This window comes from Emydura macquarii, unplaced genomic scaffold (assembly GCF_026122565.2).
Source record: "Emydura macquarii macquarii isolate MOO-44397 ecotype Brisbane River unplaced genomic scaffold, CSIRO-AGI_Emac_v2 contig_2469, whole genome shotgun sequence".
NCBI classification, from domain to species: Eukaryota; Metazoa; Chordata; order Testudines; family Chelidae; genus Emydura; species Emydura macquarii.
Window position 1 is genome coordinate 8,848 of NW_027132606.1, and position 21,675 is coordinate 30,522.

General features: G+C 49.9%; 1 protein-coding gene across 1 annotated transcript; it reads right to left on the reverse strand.

The window, feature by feature from the left end:
- Positions 1–5,330: 5,330 nt before the first annotated feature.
- LOC137162782 (RING finger protein 112-like) lies at positions 5,331–21,452 on the reverse strand. Its single transcript, XM_067562710.1, has 14 exons — positions 21,383–21,452; positions 20,973–21,010; positions 19,695–19,953; positions 16,077–16,292; positions 15,444–15,581; positions 14,994–15,098; positions 14,715–14,765; positions 13,581–13,637; positions 12,741–12,827; positions 9,348–9,477; positions 9,066–9,196; positions 8,070–8,123; positions 6,418–6,492; positions 5,331–5,837 (listed from the first exon to the last, which is right to left on the reverse strand). The coding sequence occupies exons 3-14, from the start codon at positions 19,941–19,943 to the stop codon at positions 5,331–5,333; spliced, it is 1,800 nt and encodes a 599-aa protein (XP_067418811.1). The 5' UTR covers positions 19,944–19,953; positions 20,973–21,010; positions 21,383–21,452.
- Positions 21,453–21,675: the final 223 nt, after the last annotated feature.

The window sequence follows — 21,675 nt, forward strand, 5'->3', positions numbered from 1 at the left end:
TTTTATAGAGGGATTACAGGGGCAAAAGTAGTCACTAATTTTGGCTGCCCAACTGGTGATGCCTGCAGCCTGACTCGTTCGAGCACTTTGCATTCTCTTACCACTTTGTATGTCAGAAGCACAGCTCCTTTTGACATCATCTTCAACTAGGGGTGCTCAGCACTTCTGCAAATCAAAACCCAGGATCTTGAGTCAGGTGCCCAGCAAATGAGGTACATCCCATTAGTGGCCACTTGGGAAACATTTGGTTTCAGTGACTTGCCCAACATCACACAAGAACTGGATGCCCTGAGGCAAGGAGAGAATCCATTTTCCCAGGGAAGCATCAGCCGCCTTAACCAGGAGCTCCTTTCTCATCCTGCCATCCCCTGCCTCATTCTCCACACACCTTCCAACTTCTGCAACAAATGAAGCAGTGATCCGAGAAACAGCAACCTCCTTTGCTGCCCAACCTTGATTCATCTGTTATGAGAGGACTGGACATAGCATAAGCCACAGACATCTTGTGCTCTCAACCACCACAAACTGGAAACAAGAAAATGACAGAGTCAGAAGAAAATGTGTCCTTGCTCAGGCAGAAAAAAACAACTTCACAACTGTAGTGTGTTACTAACAAGGATAGATATAGTGAAGTAACAGATTTATGGGAATGGAAGGGAGTGTGAAAAACTGACCTTGTTTCTCTCTAAGTTTCTTACTGTGTACCTGTCATTATTATTACAGGGTTTTTGTTTTGTTTTTGTTAAACTTGCTTTGCTGATAAGCAGTATTATTAAATACATAAATACATATATAGAAATTGTTTCAGCCCATCGTGATTACTTTGAGTTATGCTTTGTTTTGTGTTACTTAACAAAGAGATTAGTCAGTGTGTGCACTTTGGAGAAGGTTGTGAGAGAAGTTAAAGAGGACTCTCTACAAGCAAAGAGACTGGCATCAAACTCCCCAGCAGCTAAGTGAAAGGCAAGCTACCAGAAACCTGCTGCTGTTACTCAAGACCACCACAGACTTTGGGTAATTATATTCTGGGGTGCTCTTAGACTATTGCTGTTTTTGATGTATGCTTTGAACTCAATAAAAACAAGGAGTTTTGGGTGGGAGCTCTTTTGTGTGTACCAATTGTACTAGTGCTTGGAGGAGTTGAGGAAAACATGGTGATGGGTGTGCTCAGAATCTGATAGACAGACGGACACACTAGAGGCCAGACAGATAGACAGATACACTACTTTCCGACAGAAAGGCAGATGATAACACTACATTCCAGACAGACAGACAAAGACATTAGTGTCCAGACAGACAGGCAGAAAGACATGCTGTGGTACTGCCATGGCTCCAGCTAACTGGACATGTTGGTGGGGGTCGCTCACAGACACGTGTGGAGCTCTGAGCTCTCCTGCTCACATTTACACTCACCAGGCTCCAGAGCTGAAGCAGCAGACAGGTCAGCAGGATGATTTGCCCTAGCGCTTGTCCCCGACAATGGACACCAGGCAGACAGGGATGTCTCCCACCCCACCCTGCTCCAGCCAGTGGCTCAGGGCCTCTTTGTTCAGGAGCAGGGTCCTTTCCTCATCTCGACACATCAGCTGAGCCCCTGGTTCCTGCTGCAGGGACAGAGCAGGGTCAGAACTGGGATCCCACCCCTGAGCCACCCAGGCCCCTTTACCCTAGACCGAAGTCCCATGTCCCGTTCCCCACCCCAGGAGCCAGCCAGTCCCCCACCCTGCAGCTGGATCAGAGCTGGGCTCCCTAGGGCGGTTTCCTTATGTCTCATTTCCAGCATCCCCAGGTCTCACCCTCTCTTTCTCTCTCCCCTCCTGTGGTGTGTGTCTGATTTTCTCCACCAGGCTTTGACCTGCGTGTCAGGGATAATCCTGTGCATGGAGCAGGGGTGATGGCACTCGGGGCACAGGTACATCTGGGCCTCGATGCAGCCCCAGGAGAAGTTTAAGCTGTGCAATATGAAGGAGAATTGTATGGTGTTCTCACCATTGTGATTTTAATTTGTGTGTTTGTTGTGCTATGCTGGTGTGAACGGAATAGATGGTGTAATTTTAGACAAATGTTGCAGGATGGTACCCCTGCCAATTACCATGTGGCTGGGGAAAGATGCTTTGGAACTTAAGATAATGGCTTTTTGTAATTTTGAGGGGTAACTCACAATTAATGTCATCAAAATGAGTACCTCCTTGAGAGGAAGCTAGCCCAGATGATTTGATTTATCTACATAGAATGAACTGGACCAGAGAGGAAAGGAACACCACTCTACTATGGTGTCAAAATCAGTCTGAAGTAATTTACAGCAAAGCCGATTTTAGTTACTACTACATGGGGATATTTCGTCTGATGAAGGGAAAGACACCTGTTACTGAGCTAAAGGAATACTATCCAAAATGGGTTTTAGTGAATCCCTCTGCCAGTGTAGTGATGTACATAAACACCTATCTGAGTGTAGTTGTACATTGTGCTCCCAAGCCCAAAGAATACGATGTCGGGGACTTGGTGTTAAAAGAAAATTATAGAAGCCAAGTGCTGGAAACCCCAAAGGTACAACTTGTAAAAATACATGTAGGCATGCAAAATATTAACATATCTTGCCTACATCACTGTTGTGCACCAGTTGTAACATCCGTAGTACAAGAATGGCTACACTGGATGGACACCTGGGTAGCACACAATGCTAACACACATGCACGCCCCGAGTGAGATATTGGAGGAGATATTTTGGGAGGTATAGGAGCAGCGGTAGGGGTGCTGAATGCAATTAATGAAGAAGTTTTGGCAAATAAGTTAAGCGCCCTAGGCAAGAGCCTTGGAGCCTTATCAGATCCCATAGTACACACAAATTCAGCTTTGGGATATGGAGAAAAGTTACTTGGTGTTATATTGGTACCCTGGGATATGAATAATGAGAAAGCACGTCTGAGCCTATTGCACCTCACAAAAACCGTAATAAATGCTACCGCCAAAGTTTTAGGTTGTATACAAGCACAGCTTTGGGCTCAAGGAATAGGTCCAGGTATTATTCGACAAGGACTTAGTGGAGTCCTACCTGATAAAATAAAGAAATTGATTTGGGATGATGCCACCACACAAGAAAGGGCCTTAAGCCATTAGCGGATGATATGAAATTTTACAATAGATGCCCAAGCTCAAGTGATTATAGCGTATGTAATGATATTGTCTAATGCTCGCATCTCAATGCAAAAACTGGAATGTTATGGCCTACCGAACACCTGACATGGGGATTGAAAAAAGGAAATGAAATTTGATTGGTTAGTTTACAAAGTTGCACACGTGAAGCCATGTTGGGATCAGAATTGGGCTATATTTGTGAAGAACCACTGAGACAATTTACACACCCCTGTAAGAAAGATGAATTGGATGTATGAAATTGTCAATATACCTTGTAACCCAATAGTAGCATTAATTCTACCATTGTGTATATTGGACAAAGTTGTGTTTGTGTATGCATGCAATGTACTCAAGCTGTAATTAACGGAATTTACAAAAAAGATGTTAAGCCTGCCCAAAATAAATGTTATTGTAATGTTGCTATACTGGAATTTTGTCATGTGGTTTATGAAGTACCAAAAAATATATTTTAGTTGTTAGTAGCAGATATTAATGTTGTACAGCAGGTTCAACCCATGTGTGACCCGTCCGTGCCTCGGGTTGCCTCCTGAAAATGCCAAGGTCAGGGCAGGCTGCAAAAGGAGAGCAGATTCTCCCAGCCCTGGTGGGTGACACTGAAGTCAGACTTCCCAACGAGCCACGAACAGTGCTTCTGATTCCCCATACTGGTTATCAAGAAGCTAAATAGAAATATACACAACCCCCTTTACTGCATTTCAGTCTCTGGATCCCAATCAGCCACTAGGTCCAGTAAAAATATCAGTTATTTAAACTCTATATTCTTTACCAAAGAGGTTCTCCTGACCCCAAAGGGTCAGCCACATCACCAGATCATTACAAGTTTAGATCTTACCCAAAATACCATGCTGCCAGCCGATCCTTTAGTAACTAAAACTAAAGGTTTATTATAAAAGGAAAGAAACAAACTATGAGAGAAATGTTAAAGGATGAAAGCAATCACATACATACAAATGATTGGAAAGTCCATATATATCAGGTTTCTAGTAGAATTGTGGAGTTTGCAGGCTTGTATAGTCCCTCTGGGTGTACATCCAGTATCTTAATGGGTCTTAGTCCTTTGTTTCACAGCTTCAGTCGCAGATGAGTTGATCCAGAGGAATAGAGACTAAATAGTTCATGTGCAGAGTTTGTTTAAATTCTCCCATGAGAATTAGCATGGTGATTCCAGGCTGGTGCTGGGATCTCAGTCTTGTGATCCAAACTTTCCCTGACAAGCTTGGACAGATTTGAGATAAAAGAATAAGTCCCCTAGAGTCTTTTATAGATCCATGTAGGCTGACCGATACTTTCTTGACAGCAGATATCTCCTTGAACAATTAATAAATGATTACTTGGGACTCTGAAGTACCATCTCCTATTTCCTGAGCACACCGGTAACTAGTTACATTAGCACAAGGTAACTGGTCATTTATAACCATGCACAGGTATTCACTACTTACACTTCAAAAAGAAATACAAACAATAGTATTGTTACATTCAAAATTCCATCCAAATGTCCATATGTTCCTGTTGAACTCTTAATCAATAGAACAGTGACAGACAGGAAAGCAGTTTATCTACCTCGCTAACCTCTAACAGAGATATGTAAATAACATCAAATAACTACCAACAAGACACTTGCATATCAAAGCTCTTGGCTACTTATAAGGAATGAGCCTCACTACCTTTGTATTTTCCTATAATGTATCTTGAAAGGTCAGATTTGGGCCATGCAACTTGCAAAGTTGCTTGGCTCTTTTGGGCCTAGCGTCACACCATGATGTTGGGAGGCAGCACTGATTTGGTACAACGCATGCTAACACACTCAAGTATGATTGCCAAGCTTACACACATTAAAGGACAATTGTGAACCGTAAATTTGATGGTCAAACATGATGGGACTAAAGCAACCAAAGTCCTAGGCTATGTCTACACTGCGGAGTGAAGTCGGTTTATTTAGTTATGCAGGGAGATGATTTAGTTAGTGCAACAATCAATATCTAGCCCAACGCAGGGGAAGTGGGCGACTTTCTCCAGGCTGGGTCGTACAGCAGGTCAGATGAAATGATCCAAACATTTCTTCTTAGAACCCGGGGCTGGATGTCTACCCCGCTCCAGGGTGGTTTGTGAGTGACGTGTCTGAGCCACGCTGCAGCTCCGTCACCCCATTCGTCACCCTGCGAGGGCGCTGCGGTTCAGATCAGGGGCTTCTTGTCAGACGGATCCTCAGTGTCTTCCTGCTCCTCCTCCTCCTCCTCCCTTTGGCTGTCAGCACCCTTGGCCCTCTTTATATCCTGCTTGGCAATGTTCCCACCGACTCCCCCGCCCACACTCCCCCCGATGCCTAGCCCAGCCGCGACGCCCACCCCGACTCCAGTGAGAGCAACTTCAGCAGCAACGGCACCAACAGCGATCCCGGCACCGACAGCTCCGCCCACTGGTGCCAGCGCCACCGCACCTACACCAATGCCCACCCCAATGGCAAATTTCTTGAAGCGCTTCCCATAAGTCTTCAGGAATTCCTCAGCCTCACATGTCAGCTCTGCCTCCAGCTCTGTCAGCAGGGCCTCTTTCTCTGGTTCCGGCTCCCACATGTCTGTCTGGCACCGCCACAGCAACAGCTTGCACCGCTCTGTGAACTGCTTCGCCATCTTGCTCGGCAGCACCTTCAGGCAGGTGATCATATTCCGGGAGTCGCCATCCTGCACCCGCCAGGAGAGGAGATGGCCAAATGTGTTACAAGGGGCCAACATTGCATAGATCCCGCCCGTCCGCCCGCACCCTCACACTCCGGGTGCTGCAGAGACCTGGACTGAGATCAGGACCCCCATTGTGCCAGTCGCTGCACACAAAACTCAGTGAGAGACCTCCTCCCCCAAAAAGCTCACAGTCTAAACACACAAAGGCAGGATCATTCTCCCCATTTTACAGATGGGGAAACTGAGGCCCAGAGAGACTCAGTGACTAGCACAAGGTCACGCAGGGGAGTCTGGGGCAGCACTGTGGACAAAACCCAGGAGTTCTGACACCCATTCCAGCCCATTAATCAGCTGGTCCATGATGCCGCCACTACTGCAGCTGGCCAGAGGGGCGTGACCAAGAGCAACCTTCCTCCTCCTTCCCCCCCGGTGCAGACGTTTGAGTCTCCCACTTTTGCTGCCACCCTGGGAGCCGGAGTGATGAACTCCCATCTCCTGCCCCAAAGCTAGAAGCCCGTGGGGCTGGCTGGGATGGTTCCCTGGGGTTCCCTGCCTGGAGGCACAGCCTCCTGCACAGACTCACCTTCTCCTTCAGATAGAGAGTGTGGTCCATGCGGGCTCTGTCTATGATTCTGTGGTTGTGGAAGGTGATGGCCATCTGCACAAAGAGGATAAGGCTGGGGTGAGTCACAGTTTGTGGGACCCTGTCTCCACCTAGGGCTGGAGCTTCCATCACAGCTTCCTCACGTAAGAGAACATTATCCAGTGTGGCAGTGGCTTGAGGCTTCTAGTGCTGCTGGTCTTCAGTTTGATCCTCACAGCAGCCCAGCCTCGGCTCCTTTCCCCACCCCGACCTGCACTTTGCACTTGTGGCTCTGTCCTGTAGCTGAGAACTGTGGAAACCCCTGCCCCAGCCAGGCTTGGCCTGAGGCTGACACCCGACAGCACATCAGTGACACCGGATCCTGCGGGTCTGGTGGTATTTCGGGGCTGTTATCGATCTTGGGGAGGCAGATTGTTTGGGTGCGAATCTCAGCTCTGGTATGGGGTGGGGGAAGGGTATTGTTCTGGGCTGGGTTAAACCTTTATGAAGCAGGAAAGACTCCGGAATAGTCTCTGCTGTGGCGCTATTCTGGAGTGGCTATTGCTGAGTAGTTATTCCGGAATAGCTAGGCTGACCTATTCCCCTGTGTAGATAAGCCCTCCCACCACCAATTCTCCTCTAGAAGAGGGCCTGCGTAGCACCTGTCCCAGCTGATCTGAGTCTGACACCCAAGCCTGTATCAGGTTTACAAAGGCGCCGTGGTGCTGGGCTCACACTCAGAAGGGGCCCCAGCACCCAGATCCCCTCTGAGCAGGGATGGAGGATAGGCAGGGCCTCGGGAAGAAGGGGAAGAACTGGAGGGAGACTCAGGACTACAGTCCAGGCACCGGGACCCAAAAAAAGATTAATCTGGTCATGGTCCCAGCCTGGGGCTCCAGCATCTACAATGCATTATGCAGGTCTGGGTGCAACCACCCATATCCCAGACTCCCTAGTGCTCTCGCCAGCTGCGGCTGCCCTGTCCCATTGCTGGTGGTGCAGCCTTGGAAAATTGGACTGTCCTAATTTCACTGACCAGAGGAGAAAGGAAGTCGGCCTGTGGATTGTGGGATACTTTCAGTGTTGTGTCTACACTTGAAAGGAACATGACTTGAACCCTGGCTCCCAGTTTGACTTTGGTTCAGACACCCTCAAGCCCCGTAGGGTCCTGGGACCCAGGTCCCTCATTCCAGGCTCATTGGAGCTGCTTTCCCACCAGAGTGCCTGACACACAGAGGAGAGAGGGACATGTGAGGAATGTGTTCCTACAGTTCCCAGGAGCCACCTTGGTGGCACTGCCAAATGGAAACATTTGGGGGCTTTGCAGGAAACTCAACAGTTCCTGCAGGAAAAACAAAAATCCCCATTTTCAGGCCAGCTCTGATAAATGGCTCTCATTTGCACACCAATACCCGCAGGATTGGTTCATGTTAGGGGTCTCTCTGACTGGAGACATGTCCATAGGCTGGGTGACCCGTCCAGAACCAGTCACCCTCTAGTCTAGTTAAATTCCTCTATCCCAGAGTCCAAAAACCTGAGACCCAGACCCTTTCCCAGTTGCCTTAAGCAGAATGCACCCAACTCCACCCCAACCCTGACATGGAGGGGAGAGGGGAGACACGCCATGGTCAGGTCAGAGACAGAGACCTTACCTGACAGGGAGAGGAGAAGCCAAAGCGACGTTTCTTCATCACATCGGATAAATTCTGCAAAGGAACCAAAACAAACCATCACGTCACAGACTCCACAGGGCTTAGAAAGGCTGGGAACAGTGCTGAGATGTGGCCTCCTCTGTAGGTGGGGTCAGCTAGGGAAGAGCTGCACAGTGATACCTGCTTGCACTGCTACAGATGGGGGATCGACTGGCTAACAGCAAGAAAGGACCTGGGGGTCACAGTGGACAAGAAGCTGGAGATGAGTCCGCAGTGTGCCCTTACTGCCAAGAAGGCTAATAGCATATTGGACTGCATTAGTAAGAGCATTGCCAGCAGATGGAGGGAAGTGATTATTCCCCTCTATTCGGCAGTGGTGAGGCCACATTTGGAGTATTCTGTCCAGTTTTGGACCCCCCACTACAGAAAAGATGTGGATAAATTGGAGGGAGACCAATGGAGGCCAACAAAAATGATTAGGGGGCTGGAGCACAAGTCTTATGAGGAGAGGCTGAGGGAACTGGTCTTGTTTAGTTTGCAGAAGAGAAGAGTGAGGGGGATTTGATAACAGCCCTCAAATATCTAAAGGGGTTCCAGGTAGGATGGAGCTAGGCTGTTCTTAAAGGTAGCAGATGACAGAACAAGGAGCAATGGTCTCAAGTTGCAGTGCGGGAGGTTTAGACTGGATATTAGGAAAAGCTTTTTCCCTAGGCGGGTGGTGAAGCACTGGAATGGGTTACCTAGGAAGGTGGGGGAATCTCCATCCTAAGAGGTTTTTAAGGCCCAGCTTGACAAAGCCCTGGCTGGGATGATTTAGCTGAGGTTAGTCCTTCTTTGAGCAGGGGGTTGGACTAGATACCTCCTGAGGTCCCTTCCAACCTGCATCTTCTATGATTTTAGGATTCTTTGATGTTGCACAGTTATTAGGGTCATCAGTGACTGCCCAGGGAGAGTTTCCCTGTCCTACATTCTGCAGCACACCTGGTCTTTCCCCACCTTTATCTTGGCAGCGAGCTGTGTCCCAGAGAGCGGCTTCCCATGCTGGTCCCTCCGGATGTGTTGGCCAACCGAGCCCACCAGGGAGGTGACGTAGCCCCTCAGGCTCTCCCGGAAACGCTCATCCATGTCTGCAAAGGAGAGAGATGGACAATGGGCGTCAATCCAGGGCCTCTCTGATCCCCCTTCTCTCTACCTTCCATTTCCAGGCATGAGCAGTGACCCAGTCACATTGCTCTGCACACGGCAGGGGGGTCGGAGCCGCTCTCCTGGGTCCTTTACCTCTCAGCCTTCCCGCGCTGCCAGTCATGATCCCGTTGCCAGGGAAGGGCATCAGGTAACAGCGGGTGCTGCTTCTCTTCAGTGCTTCCAGAGCCTTGGGGTGTTTGCAAGGGGACATCGCCGTCAGTATCTGCCGGAGTCAGGGGGAATCGTTACATTGACACACGATACACAGTGTTAGTGTTAGCCAGAGCTGCTGGGCAGTAGGAGAGGGTCTGTGACAGCCTGTCTGGTTTGTGGCGGATGTTGGGAGGGGTGCAGTGAACGAGGCAGGGGATGGCAGGAAAAGAAAGGAGTGGCTCTCAGTCCCAGTCTCCACTTCTCCAGCTCCCAGCCTCTCCAGACTCCTTGTCCAAGTCTCCCCCAGGCCTGGCTTTTCCCTCCCTCTGGCCTGACTTTTCTCCCCTCCAGACTGCAATGAAGCCACTTCTTCTTACACGCTGCCTGGGCTCACTGTAAACACAGGGTGACAGGCACCCCCGCTCTCAGTTCTGGCACCTAGCCTGGGCAAGAATTACAGGGAGACTCCAGTGTTGCTTCTGCAGCCCCGGGCTGGAGCATGGTCCATGCAGACGGGCTCTTTGGAGACTGCAGCAGGTAAACACTAGCACAGAGTTCTCAACCTTTTTGTACTGGCAACCCACTTTGAACTTCAAACACAACTGTGACCCTCTGAGTTGAAAAAATTGTGACTCCTCCCATCTTACCCTTGGTCCTGAGCTGCCCTGGGCTGAAGCATGTAACTTAGCTTTGTGGTGTCCCCTGTAGCGAGGGGGCCCTGGGCAATTGTCCTGCTTGCAGCCCAGTAACACTGGCTCTGCACTTGTGAGCCCTGAATCCATCCTGCAGCCCCCCTGGGGGTTGCACCCTCCCCAATTGAGAGACACTGACCTAGCAAGTCTCTCCTGAGTATTACTTGGCCTGGCTTGTTACTTCGTCAAATGTGGGGGGATTGTCTTTGGAACAGCCCAGGACAAATCTCTGAAACACGGGCCACCCCTGCTAAGTGTCAAGTGCCATCTCTGAATTGGGGGGGGGGAGGTTGCTAGAGATGTTCAAAAAAAGGAACATCCACATTTTTCTTTCAATATTCCCCAACCATGTGTCTTTCTTTAGCCACATTCTCAGAAACAGCTGGATGGATCACTCGACGATTGCCTGGTCTGTTCGTCCCCTCTGAAGCGCCTGGTGTGACACACTGCACCAGCATGTACACCCTTGTGGTGTGATTGTGTATCATTCAAGTTCACCCTTCTAGTGTAATTGTGAGCTAGGGTGATGTGTAAGCAAACCAGATATGAATCGATTTTTTACTAATATTTGCCAATTATATATTGATATTTGCTAATTGCCCTGTGTGACTTTTCATGTAATATTAGAAATGATGCTGTTGTTTAATACATTTCTTTACTGCTTGGTATAAGTGAACTCCATTTTGTTAGGTTCCTTCATTCTGCTGTGTTTCTGAACCTTGGATTAGTTGCTTTTTAGGTAGGAGTGAGGAATGTGTGTGGGGTTTAAACAGATAAGGAGAGATGCTAGCTCAAACCATTCGGACAACAAAGAGGGGAATAAAGACACCAGCTGCAAGTATCACCCTGCCCTGAAGGCTGAAGAATGCAGATAACAACGCTAAATCACGGGAGAATCCATCCTGAGAATGGAACAAAATGTGAAATAAGAAAAGGAGAGGGCACACTTGCCACTGACTGGTGCCCGGCTACCATACAGAATCTGAAGGCAGCAGGACACAGCAAGACCCATAGACTTACATGAGAGCCAGCGACTATGAAGATTGGTTAAGAACATGGAAACTTTGGGTCCATTCTGCAATTATCATAGAGAACCATCAGATTGCGCACCGACAGAGGCCCGGCTCCCACCTCGTGCTCAACCTATCTGGCTAATAGGCTGGCTTGAGCAACGCATAATAAGGACTGGTCATTATATTATATCAACCTCCACAACTCTTGGGTGTGTGAATGTGAATGTGTGAATGCAATAGCCTTTTAAGAATTTTTTTGCATTCACAATAAACGCGATGTATTACCTTGTCCCCTGAACAGATCCCGCTGATCGTTTCTTTTACAAGTATAACATAAAGGTGTATTGTCTAATGCAAAGTATGTCATATAATATGTTTTTGGAATGCTCAGGGTGTGTTGAATCTTATTGTTAAAGTAGTATGTTCGTTGCAATGTCATGTGTATAATTATGAAGCTCTGCTATGTAATATTCCCAAATGTGGGTCTTATAACTTGAAGCAGATTCAGGCAAAACCCTCCAAAAGCAGAGAGGTAGCTCACGCCTCACGAAGGCATGCATAAAACAACCCAGTTCTGTCAGGAACAATGGACTAGCCTAAGCACCGATAAGGGGTGCTCATCTGACTCAAATGGAGGAATCTGTAGGACATTGTCTGTCACCTGACCCCAGAGGGTGGGGAAGGAACACGTTAAAAGAAGAGATGTTTTGCAATTTCTCCCTCTTTCTCCTCCATCCGCAAACACCAAAACAACTGAAATGCTGACCCAAAGGGGACCCTGGCTGGAAGCAGATCAGCCAGCCCATGGTGAGAGACATCTAAGACTGCAAGGTTGTTGTTAAGCTTAGTTTAGAAAACCTTTGGGTTTTGTTTCATCTTGATAAAATCTGATCTGCCTATTTCTGATTTATAATCCCTTAAAATCTTTCTGTACTTAATACATTTATGTGTTTGTTTTATCTAAAGCAGTGTGTGTGGTTTGAAGTGGGTTAAGAATTCCATCTGAAGTGACAAGGCTGATGCATATCAATTTCTTTGGTAAATTGTCAAACTTATGAGCTTGCAGGGTGCAGTGTGCAGCATGTACATTGTAAGATGGCAATTCCTAGGGCTGCTTCTGGGACTGGGAGTTTTGACAAGAGTCATTCCGTTGCATAATCCCAAGTAGCCGGCTAGATGCACTCACTCACTTAGTGGGGAACAACTTGCTTGCTGGGGGCTGTTCTTGGACTGCCCAGGAGGGGGGTTCACACAGCGGAGCAGAGTGAGATGGGCTCCGAGAGTGAGGTTTTGGGGTAAGAGCAATACACCAGTCCAGATTGCAGAGGGGAATGTCACACCTGGCATTGACCACTGTCAGAAGACAGGATAATGGGCTGCATGGACCATTGGTCTGACTCAGTTTGGCAGTTCTCATATTCTTATGGAGAAATACAGAAAGAATTCAGCCTGAGGCAAAGAACAAGCATGGAAAATTTCAGCCCAAACAGTTAAAGTTTGGCAAAGCAACTAAAAAGGGTTCTTCTAATGGGATTTGTCAGGCAACGTTTATACAGTATGGTGCTACCAGCCCCCTAGAGGGGAAAGGCCCCGTATCCCAGTCCCCCCACCATGAGCCCCAGAGTCACCTGTCTGATGTCTCTCAGATACTTCTTCCCACCCTGGTCTCCAAGGAGCAGGGAGCTGCTCCAATCCCGCACCAGCAGGTCTAAGTGCTGCAGGGGAGACAGGAGGGGAGGAGGGTCACTGTGGGGCTGTAGGATGCTGGGATGTGGAGAAGGACAATGTCAGGAGGAGAAATTGAACCTTTAAGGAATGGGGCAGAGGGTGCCTGGGGCAGGAGCAGGCTGTGGGGAGGGGGAGGGGTCTTCAGTATATGCGCAACGTGCCCAGCCATTTGATAGCATCATCGTCAGCCAGGTGGAGAGCTGACAGCCCGCAGTATACATAAGTCAGCAGGCCCTCGTCAAGGCTATACATCATAGTCTGAAGATGACCACAGCTGGCTCGCAGGTTGTTAGAGCCACCCCATCTGAAGCGACCGGCCACACAATTGCCCTAACCTGTTCGAAACCAGCTCAGGTGCCTTGGCAGATCCAAACCTGGGGGCAGATGGTGGGGTCGGTGATGACTGAGGGATTCGCTGAGTGCTCCTTGCGCCAAGAGATTCCACCCGCATGCCCCGCGGTGCCATAAAATGACCCTAAAGGGCGTCTGGAAGGCAGGTGAGCTGGCGGGTGGTGGACGAGGTCTGCATAGAAAGGCAGGTCACTGTTTTCATGGCTTGTAGTCAGCAGCATGACGGAGGTGCCCTCACAGCGAATACGGGGTGATGCTGCGTTACTATGTATTGGCAGCCATAGCAACGGAGTTGCACAGTAAGTCCCTATAACGATGCGCAGAGGGGAGGGGTGCAATGGGGGGATACGTGGGGCAGGGTGGGTGATGGGGGGGTGATGTTGTCTCACCTGAATGGGCTCCAGTCCATAGGCCTCTCCCATCACTTCAGCCACATGCAGAAACATCTGCAGAGCAAAGCAGGGGGATGGTGAGTCTGGGGCTCCATAGGCATTTACTGTGATGGGGAGGGGACCCTGCCTGTGATCAGAAAGGGGTCTGACAGCCCCATCCCCACATCTGAGCTGCTTCCTCCACCCATCACAGAGAGCGAGGCCCAGTGAGCACGAAAGCAAACTGGATTTGGACAGAGACGTTTTCACAGGTCACAGAGAAGCAGGCTGCACCTGGCCAAGTGGGTGTGCGGGGACACCGGGGGGAAGGAGAGGGGACACAGAGATCTGGTGCCAGGGGATGGCCATCAGTGCACACCCCTCCTCCACACACTGTGCCCCATGGACGCGCATGTCTGGTTCCAGGGCTCACTCCCTCTCTCCAGGGCGCTCCGTGGAGGTGAGAGGTGGATAGGGTCTGTGATTGCAATGTGGGATCCTTTCCCCGAGGCATACCCAGGATGCTCCTGCACCTCACACAAACAGCACTGCCTCAGGCTGACGGATACCACCAACACTCTGCACATCCCCGGAGTCAAGCCATGGCTATGCTCACACCTCGCAAAATTTACCTGGGCTCTCCCTGGGTTACCATCACTCTGTGTTAAGCAGGTTTTCGCCAGTGACTGGACCTGTGGCTGCGTGGATGGATAGAATCCCTCCCAGAGCCAACCCATCCCATGCAGAGAGATTCTGCTCCCCCAGGCCACGGCAGAAGGCAGAACACGGCAGATGCTGCAGATGGTAGAACCTAGCTTAGGGCATGACCTGAGGGAGCTGAGGCTGGGTAAGAGCCTGAAGAGAAGAGCAAAGCAGAGCAGGGTGCAGAGCATTCCCATCAATAGCAGAGCTGGGATAGAGGGGAGTGATGGGTCCTCACTTTGTCCAAGTGGCCAATGCCAGACACCTGGGAGCAGAGAGCCAGGCTGGGCCGTGTGGGTTGACTCAGGACCTTTATGTGACCATGGGAGACTCAGTTTCTCTCTCTGGGCCTCAGTGTCCCCACAGGACCAATGGGGAGGGAGAATAACCCTGTGGGGCCTGCAGAGAACCTGGCATGGCTGAGTTCTGCATCACACTGCCCAGCCTCACCTCCAGGTATTCAAGATCCGTGTCCTTCACCTGACAGCCAATATTCAGTATCTGCAAATAATCAGGAGACGGACAGAGCTACAGCCACGAGCAGGGATGGCCGGAGCAGGCCACATCACAGCCACATCACCCACCACGCAGCACAGCCCCCATAGTGCCACATGGGGCATTGGGGCCAACCCTGTCTGCTAGGGGAGAGCGCCCCCTGCTGAATGCCCACCCCACTCCCTGCCACACAGTGCCTCCTGCAGCACAGCACCCCCTGGTGAGTCCCCCAACCTGGTAGGAGCTGAGCAGCATGGACAAGGCGGAGAGTTTGATGCTGGTCTCCTTGTTCCTTTCAATGTCCATGGAGCCCTCGGTGTCTATCAGCAGCACGGCCACCTGGGGATAAGAGTGACGGCCCTAGATCAGCTCCCAGCTTTGTGCAGTAACTCACGAACCCTCCAGCCTCCAGGGCCTGCCCCGTGCTCAGCCCCAATGGCACCTGGCATCTTGTTCCAGCCTGTCCCAGTGTTACCTCACTCCTCTTGTGCTTCTCCATTCCAATTATCCAATTATCCTGTGCGGTACCCCTGTGGCCTCCTTCCTACGTCTCCATCCTTCCCTCCCTATTTCCCCCATTCCCTCTGTTCCCAGCCCTTTACCCTCTTTCCCCTTTTCCTCCTCCTCACACCCCCATGACCCACTTCCCTATTACTTTGCACCCCCCAACACAACCCCACTTACTTTGCCCCCCTTGTCCGGCACCCAGAAGGGCTGACTCCACACCCACACCCCCTTGGTGACTCCCTGTGTGTCCATGCGCCACTCAAACCCCTCCAGGGGCTCGTCCTCCTTGCCCATCCACGACCCTTCGCTCGCCTCCTGCCGGAAGGACACACAGGAAGGGTTGGGGGGGGGGGATGTCAGTGCAGGGCGGGAGGGGAGAGTGACTGGTCCCCCTCGCCCCCAGGATGCAACCTCTCGGTGGGGTGGGGAACGGGGGTTAATTGCACAAGTGTGGCACGGGGAGGAATACATGGTGATGGCTGTCCTCAGAATCTGACAGATAGATCAGCAGAACCGCTGCTGCCTAGATAGAGAGATGAACAGACAGACACACTGCGTTCCAGAAAGACACACAGGCACACAGAGAGACATGCCTGGGTTCAGACAGACAGACAGATAGATAGACAGTAATATCAGGCAGAATTCCAGGCAGACAGACACGCTAGGGTCCAGCCATGGCAACACCTAACCAGACAGGCTGGGGAGGAGAGAGGGACGCTCACAGATGCATGTGCAGCTCTGAGCCCTCCATCAGGGGCAGGATGGGGCCGCTCACACCCACAGCTCACTCCTGCTCCTGTTTACACTCACCTGGCTCCGTAGCCAGCGCAGCAGGTAGTTCATCAGGAAGGATTTGCCCCGACGCTTTTCCCCAATGATGGAAATCAGGCAGATGGGGGCGTCCCCCATCCTACCCTGCTCCAGCCAGCGGCTCAGAGCCTCCTCATCCAGGATCAAGGCCCCTTCCTTATCGAGATGCACCAGCTGCACCGGGTGCCCCAGCTCCAGCTCAAGCTCTGGCCCCTGCTGCAGGGACAGAGCAGGGTCAGAGCTGGGACCCCACCCCTGAGACGGCCAGTCCCCACTCACCCCAGATCAGTTCCCCATGCCCCATTCCACAGCCTCTCAAGCCAGCCAGTCCCCTGCCCTGGGGCCGGATCAGAGCCAGCAGTCCCTGGAGGGGAAAGATCCCTATATTCTGTTTGGGACACATCAAGGGAGAGTGCGCCAGGCTGGGGAAGACGCTTAAAGAAACGGACACTCAGATGATCTTCAGTGGGATTGCTCCTGTCCCTGGAGGAGGAGAGCGAAGATGAGACAAGATGATGATGATCAACAGATGGCTCAGGGAGTGGGGCTAAGCAGGACTTGGGATGTTTGCCCTCTGGGATGTGCTCGCAGACAGAGGACTCTTCTCATGGGACGGACTCCACCTCAGCAGGGAGGGAGATAAACTTCCAGGAGGGAGGTTGGCACAACTGATTAAAAAGCTGTTTAACCTAGGAATCCTGGTTGATGTTTGTGGAATCTCCACGCCTGATTCTAACACGGAGTGGAAGGAAAATCAAGTAGGAGAGGCTGCAGCAATGGGGAAAGGAACGAGAGAGGGTTGGAGAAGGGACGACAAGAGGAACGTTAGTGCCAAGACGACCAACACTGGGTAGCTGATAGTGGCAGTAAAATGACTGCACCTCCCAGGGTGAGAGATCTGGGCAAAGCCAAACGGAAGCAATAAGATGTCTACACAGCAACGCAAGGAGCCTGGGTGAAAAAATGGACTATGAAGTATGGGAGTAAAACCAGATATTATCAGGATAACAGAAACATGGGGCAATCGCAGACATGACTGGAGTACAGGAAAGACAAAAGAAAAACAAAGGTGGTGGGATAGCATTCTGTATTAATGAGCAGCTGAAATGGGAAGAAATTAGAAGTGATAAGAATAGATCAAACAAAATCCGTTTGGGTCAAAAGCGCTTTGGGGAAGAAAACTACCAGAGGCTGCCCTGGGATAGAGCTTGGGGTCTAGGATCTGGTTAGGATATGGACAGAGACTTCTTTAATAGTCTGAATGAAATAAATCCCCTTGGGAATTGTGTGGTTCCCATAACCACACTTCTCCTCCAGTCTATATCTGGGAAATTAAAGTCTCCCACAGACTTTAATTTCCCAGATTTAGACTGGAGGAGAAGCACTACTACTACTAATGACAGGGTCCAGATATTCCTGGATGAGACAACTGACAGATTTCTTCACCAAATAGTCACCAAACCCACAGGAGGTGATACCAGTTTAGATTTAGTATTGATAAGTAGTGGGGACCTCCCTGAAGAACTGGCTGTATAGGACAACCTTGGCTGAGGTAACCAGGAGCTAATTCAGTTTAAACTAAATGGAAGGATAAACCACCCTAGGTCAGCAGCTAGGCTTATGGATTTCAAAGGGCAAATTAAAAAGTGAAGGGATTTAGGTAGGGAAGTGGACTGGCCTGCAAAGCTGAAGGGTTTGGATGTGGAGGAGACTTGGAATTACTTAAAGTCAAAGTTGCAGAAACTGTCTGGAGTCTGCATCCAGGGCAAAGCCCGTAGGGAAGGGTTGCAGCTGACCAATCTGGATGAACAAGGATCTCAGACAGGTGATTAAGAGAAAGCAGAAAGCCCACAAGGAATGGAAGATGGGAGGGATCAACAAGGAAAGTTCCCTCTGGAAGGTTAGAAAGTGGAGGGAAAAGTGAGAATTGTCCAAAGCCACGCTGCACTGAACCTTGCAAAGGAAATTAAAACCAACAGGAAAAAGTTCTTTAGCCATATCAATAAAAAGAGAACAAGGAACGAAGAAGTAGGTGCACTGAAGAATGGCCAATTTCATGGGCCAATTTCTTTAATATTCTTGGGAGGAGATAAAAGATACTTTGCCTCAGTTTTTAATAAGTGAAAGGGGAAGCGTGTGACAAGGCGGCTGATGGGAACAAGAATGTGGAAGTGGAAATTATGACAGAATTGGCAGCCAAATTCAAACAGTTTAACAGGACCAAACTGGGGGGACTGGATCATCTCCATCCAAGAATATTAAAGAAATTGGCACATGAAATTGCAATCCCAATAGCAAGGATTTGTACTTAATCTGTAAAAGAAGATATGGACAACCCTGAAAACTGGAGTGATAGAAATGGAATGAAATTGAATAGTGAAAGGTTCAAGGTCACGCACTTAGGGACTAACAGTAAGAAATTTTGCTATAAACTGGGATGCATCAGTTGGAAGTGACAGAGGAGGAGAAAGACCTGGGTGTATTGGTTGTTCACAGGATGACTATGAACCACCAACGTGATGCACCTGTGAAAAAGTGTAATGTGGTCCTAGGATGCTTCAGGCAGGGTATTTCCAGTAGAGATAGGGAGGTGTTAGCACCATTATACTAGGCTCTGATGAGACCTCATCTGGAATTCTGTGTGCAGTTCTGGTCCCCCATGTTTAAGAAAGGTGAATTCAAACTGGAACAGTTGCAGAGAAGGGCGACTAGGATGATCTGAGGAATGGAAAATCTGCCTTGAGAGGAGACTCAGGGAATTTGGCTTGTTTAGCCTAACAAAAAAGAAGGCTGAGTGGAGAAATAATGATCTCTATAAATACATCAGAGGGATCAATACCAGGGAGGAAGAAGAGTTATTAGCGCCAGTGTTGGCAGAAGAATAAATAGATATTCACTGGCCAGGAACAAGTTTAGACTTGAAATTAGATGAAGGTTTCTGACCATCAAAGGAGTGAAGTTCTGTAACAGCCTTCCAAGGGGGGCAAAAAACCTAACTGGATTCAAGACGGAGCTTGACAAGTTTATGAGGTCGATAGCATTATGAGACTGCCTACAATGGGATATGGGCCATTTGCGACTGCAAGCAGCAAATGCACCCAACAGCCAGTGATGGGACACTAGATGTGCAGGGCTCTGAGTTACTACAGAGAATTCCTTCTCCAGTGTCTGGCTGCTGAGTCCTGCCCACATGCTCAGGGGCTAACTGGTCACCATATTTGGGGTTGGGTAGGAATTTCCCCCCGGGTCAGATTGGCAAAACCCCTGGGGATTTTTAACCTTCCCTGCAGGTCACTGGCTGGGCTGAACAGGAGTGAATGGACATGGTATATTCTGAGCAATTTGCTGTTTTTAAATCATGATCTGAGGACGTCAGTAACTCAGCCAGAAGTTAAGAATCTATTACAGGAGTGGGTGGGTGAGGTTCTGTGGCCTGTGACGTGCAGAAGATCAGACTAGATGATCATGATGGTCCCTCCTGGCTTTCATGACTATGAGTCCATGTGTCCCGTTCCCCACCCCTCTGAGCCAGCCAGTCCCCACCCTAGGGCCGGATCGGACCCGGCATCCCCTTGACGGGAAAGTTCCTTTCCCTTTATCCAGCCTGTCTGGTCTCACCTGCTTTGTCTCTTCCTGCAGCTGCTCAGTGATTTTCTCCACCAGTCTTTTGACACGTGTGTCCAGGATCATCCTGTCTTTGGAGCAGAGAGCCCGGCACTCGGGGCACTGGTAGCCCTGGGCCGACACTCTGCTCCAGTGAGTCAAGAGGCAGCCCTGGCAGAAGTTGTGGCCGCACTCGATGGAGACAGGGTCATTCAAGGTTTCCAAGCAGATGGAGCAGGTGACATCCTCCCGGAGTCGTTCCATCCCTCCGGCCCTGCAGGTTTGAGGAGATCCACTGGGTCAGAATCCAGCAAGTGGGAACACCAGGGCTAAGATGCTAGAGCAGGGGGGCTGGGAGCCAGGACTCCTGGGTTCTATCCCTGCCTCTGGGAGGAGAGTGGGGTCTAGTAGGTAGAATGGGGGGAGACAGATCTCAGACTGTGCTGCCGCTGAGATACCTTCAACCACAGTGTGACGTTGTCTGGAATATGAATGACCCTTTGTAATATTATTTAATACCAATATGACAAAATTACAATGATTCTCGCAAGCTAGGCCATGCCAGGTAGCACTGCAAAGGCTATAGTTTGCTATGTATGATAGTGCTGTTAATGTGTATGTATTGTCATCACACTGTAAGTTATGGAGATGTGTGTTAGGTCTGTGTCCAAACACTTGTGCTGTGCTACTGGGTCGCATCCCCCAGGCAGAATAGTGATGATTCATGGAGGGCCTCAATGATACAAAGAGCCCATTGAGAGAAGCTAGGCTGGCACCTATGGCTGTGAGGACATGTAGGGACATGCCTGTGGTCAGGGGAGGTGTAAGTGCCTTTCCCGGCCCATGAGCTGTGAGCTTGTGTTTGAAACAAGCCACACGGCAGACCAGAAAATGCAACTTCACCCTCTCCATCTTCTCTTCTTTCCTGCTTCCTGCCTCTGGATCTATTCACCTACAATTGAAGCTGTGAAAGAAAGGACGGAGACCCATCCAGTCCCTGGATGTACACCAGAGGGACTGTACCAGCCTGTGAACTCCAATACTGCTGAGAAACTAGCATATATGGACTTTGAAGTCATTTGTCTGTATCTGATTGCTTTGATCATGTAACATCTCTTGCCTTGTTTGTTTCTTGTCTTTTATAATAAACCTTTAGTTTTAGTTACTAAATTTGGTGGCAGCATGGCAATTGGGGTACTATCCAAACCCATATTGATCTAGAATTGTGGCTGGCCCTTGGGGGATCAGGAGAACATTTTGGTAAAGTGAACAGAGTTTTTTTAAGTAACTTACCTCTTTACTGGACCTAGTTGCTGACTGGGAGCCGGAGACTGAAATGCAGAAAAGGGGCTGAGTAACTTCTTGTTTTAGCTTGATAACCAGTGTGAGGGATCAGGAGCCCTGTCTGTGCCCCTGGTTGGTGAATCTAACTGCAGTGTTAGCCATCAGTTCTGGGAGAATCTGCTCTCCTTTCTGCAGCCTGCCCTGAACTAGGCATTTTTAGGTTGGCTGCTCCAGTCATGGACGGGTCACTCATTGATCTTAGCTCTATCAGTACCCTTCAGCCCCAACCCACAGCCCCTTCTATCCCAGCCCTGGGCTCCTCTCCATCAGCTTTGTCAGTACCCCTCGCTCCCGAACCGCAGCCCTCTGCTAGCCAGCCCTGGGCCCCTCCTCCTCCCAGCTCTGCTCATGTAGCTCACCTTGGTGAACAGACTCGAGTGCAGACCCCGAGGTTAATTCTTCAGTTGTCTCTGGTTTTTCCCTTCTGCCTCCTTTGCTCTCTCTGTGTCTCTGTCTGGAGTTACTGGAAGGAAGGAAGCACCCCCCTCAGTTTCTCTTTCACTCACTGGTTTTGTATCCCAGTGCCGGGAGTGCAGCTGGGCTTTGCTTCTGCGCAGCTCCAGTGGAATCGCCCCTATTAAAAGGAACAGAGGCCTCGCTCCAGCTCCCTTTACCCAGAGGCCGACCTGCCCAGTCTCCCCTTCCACTCCCC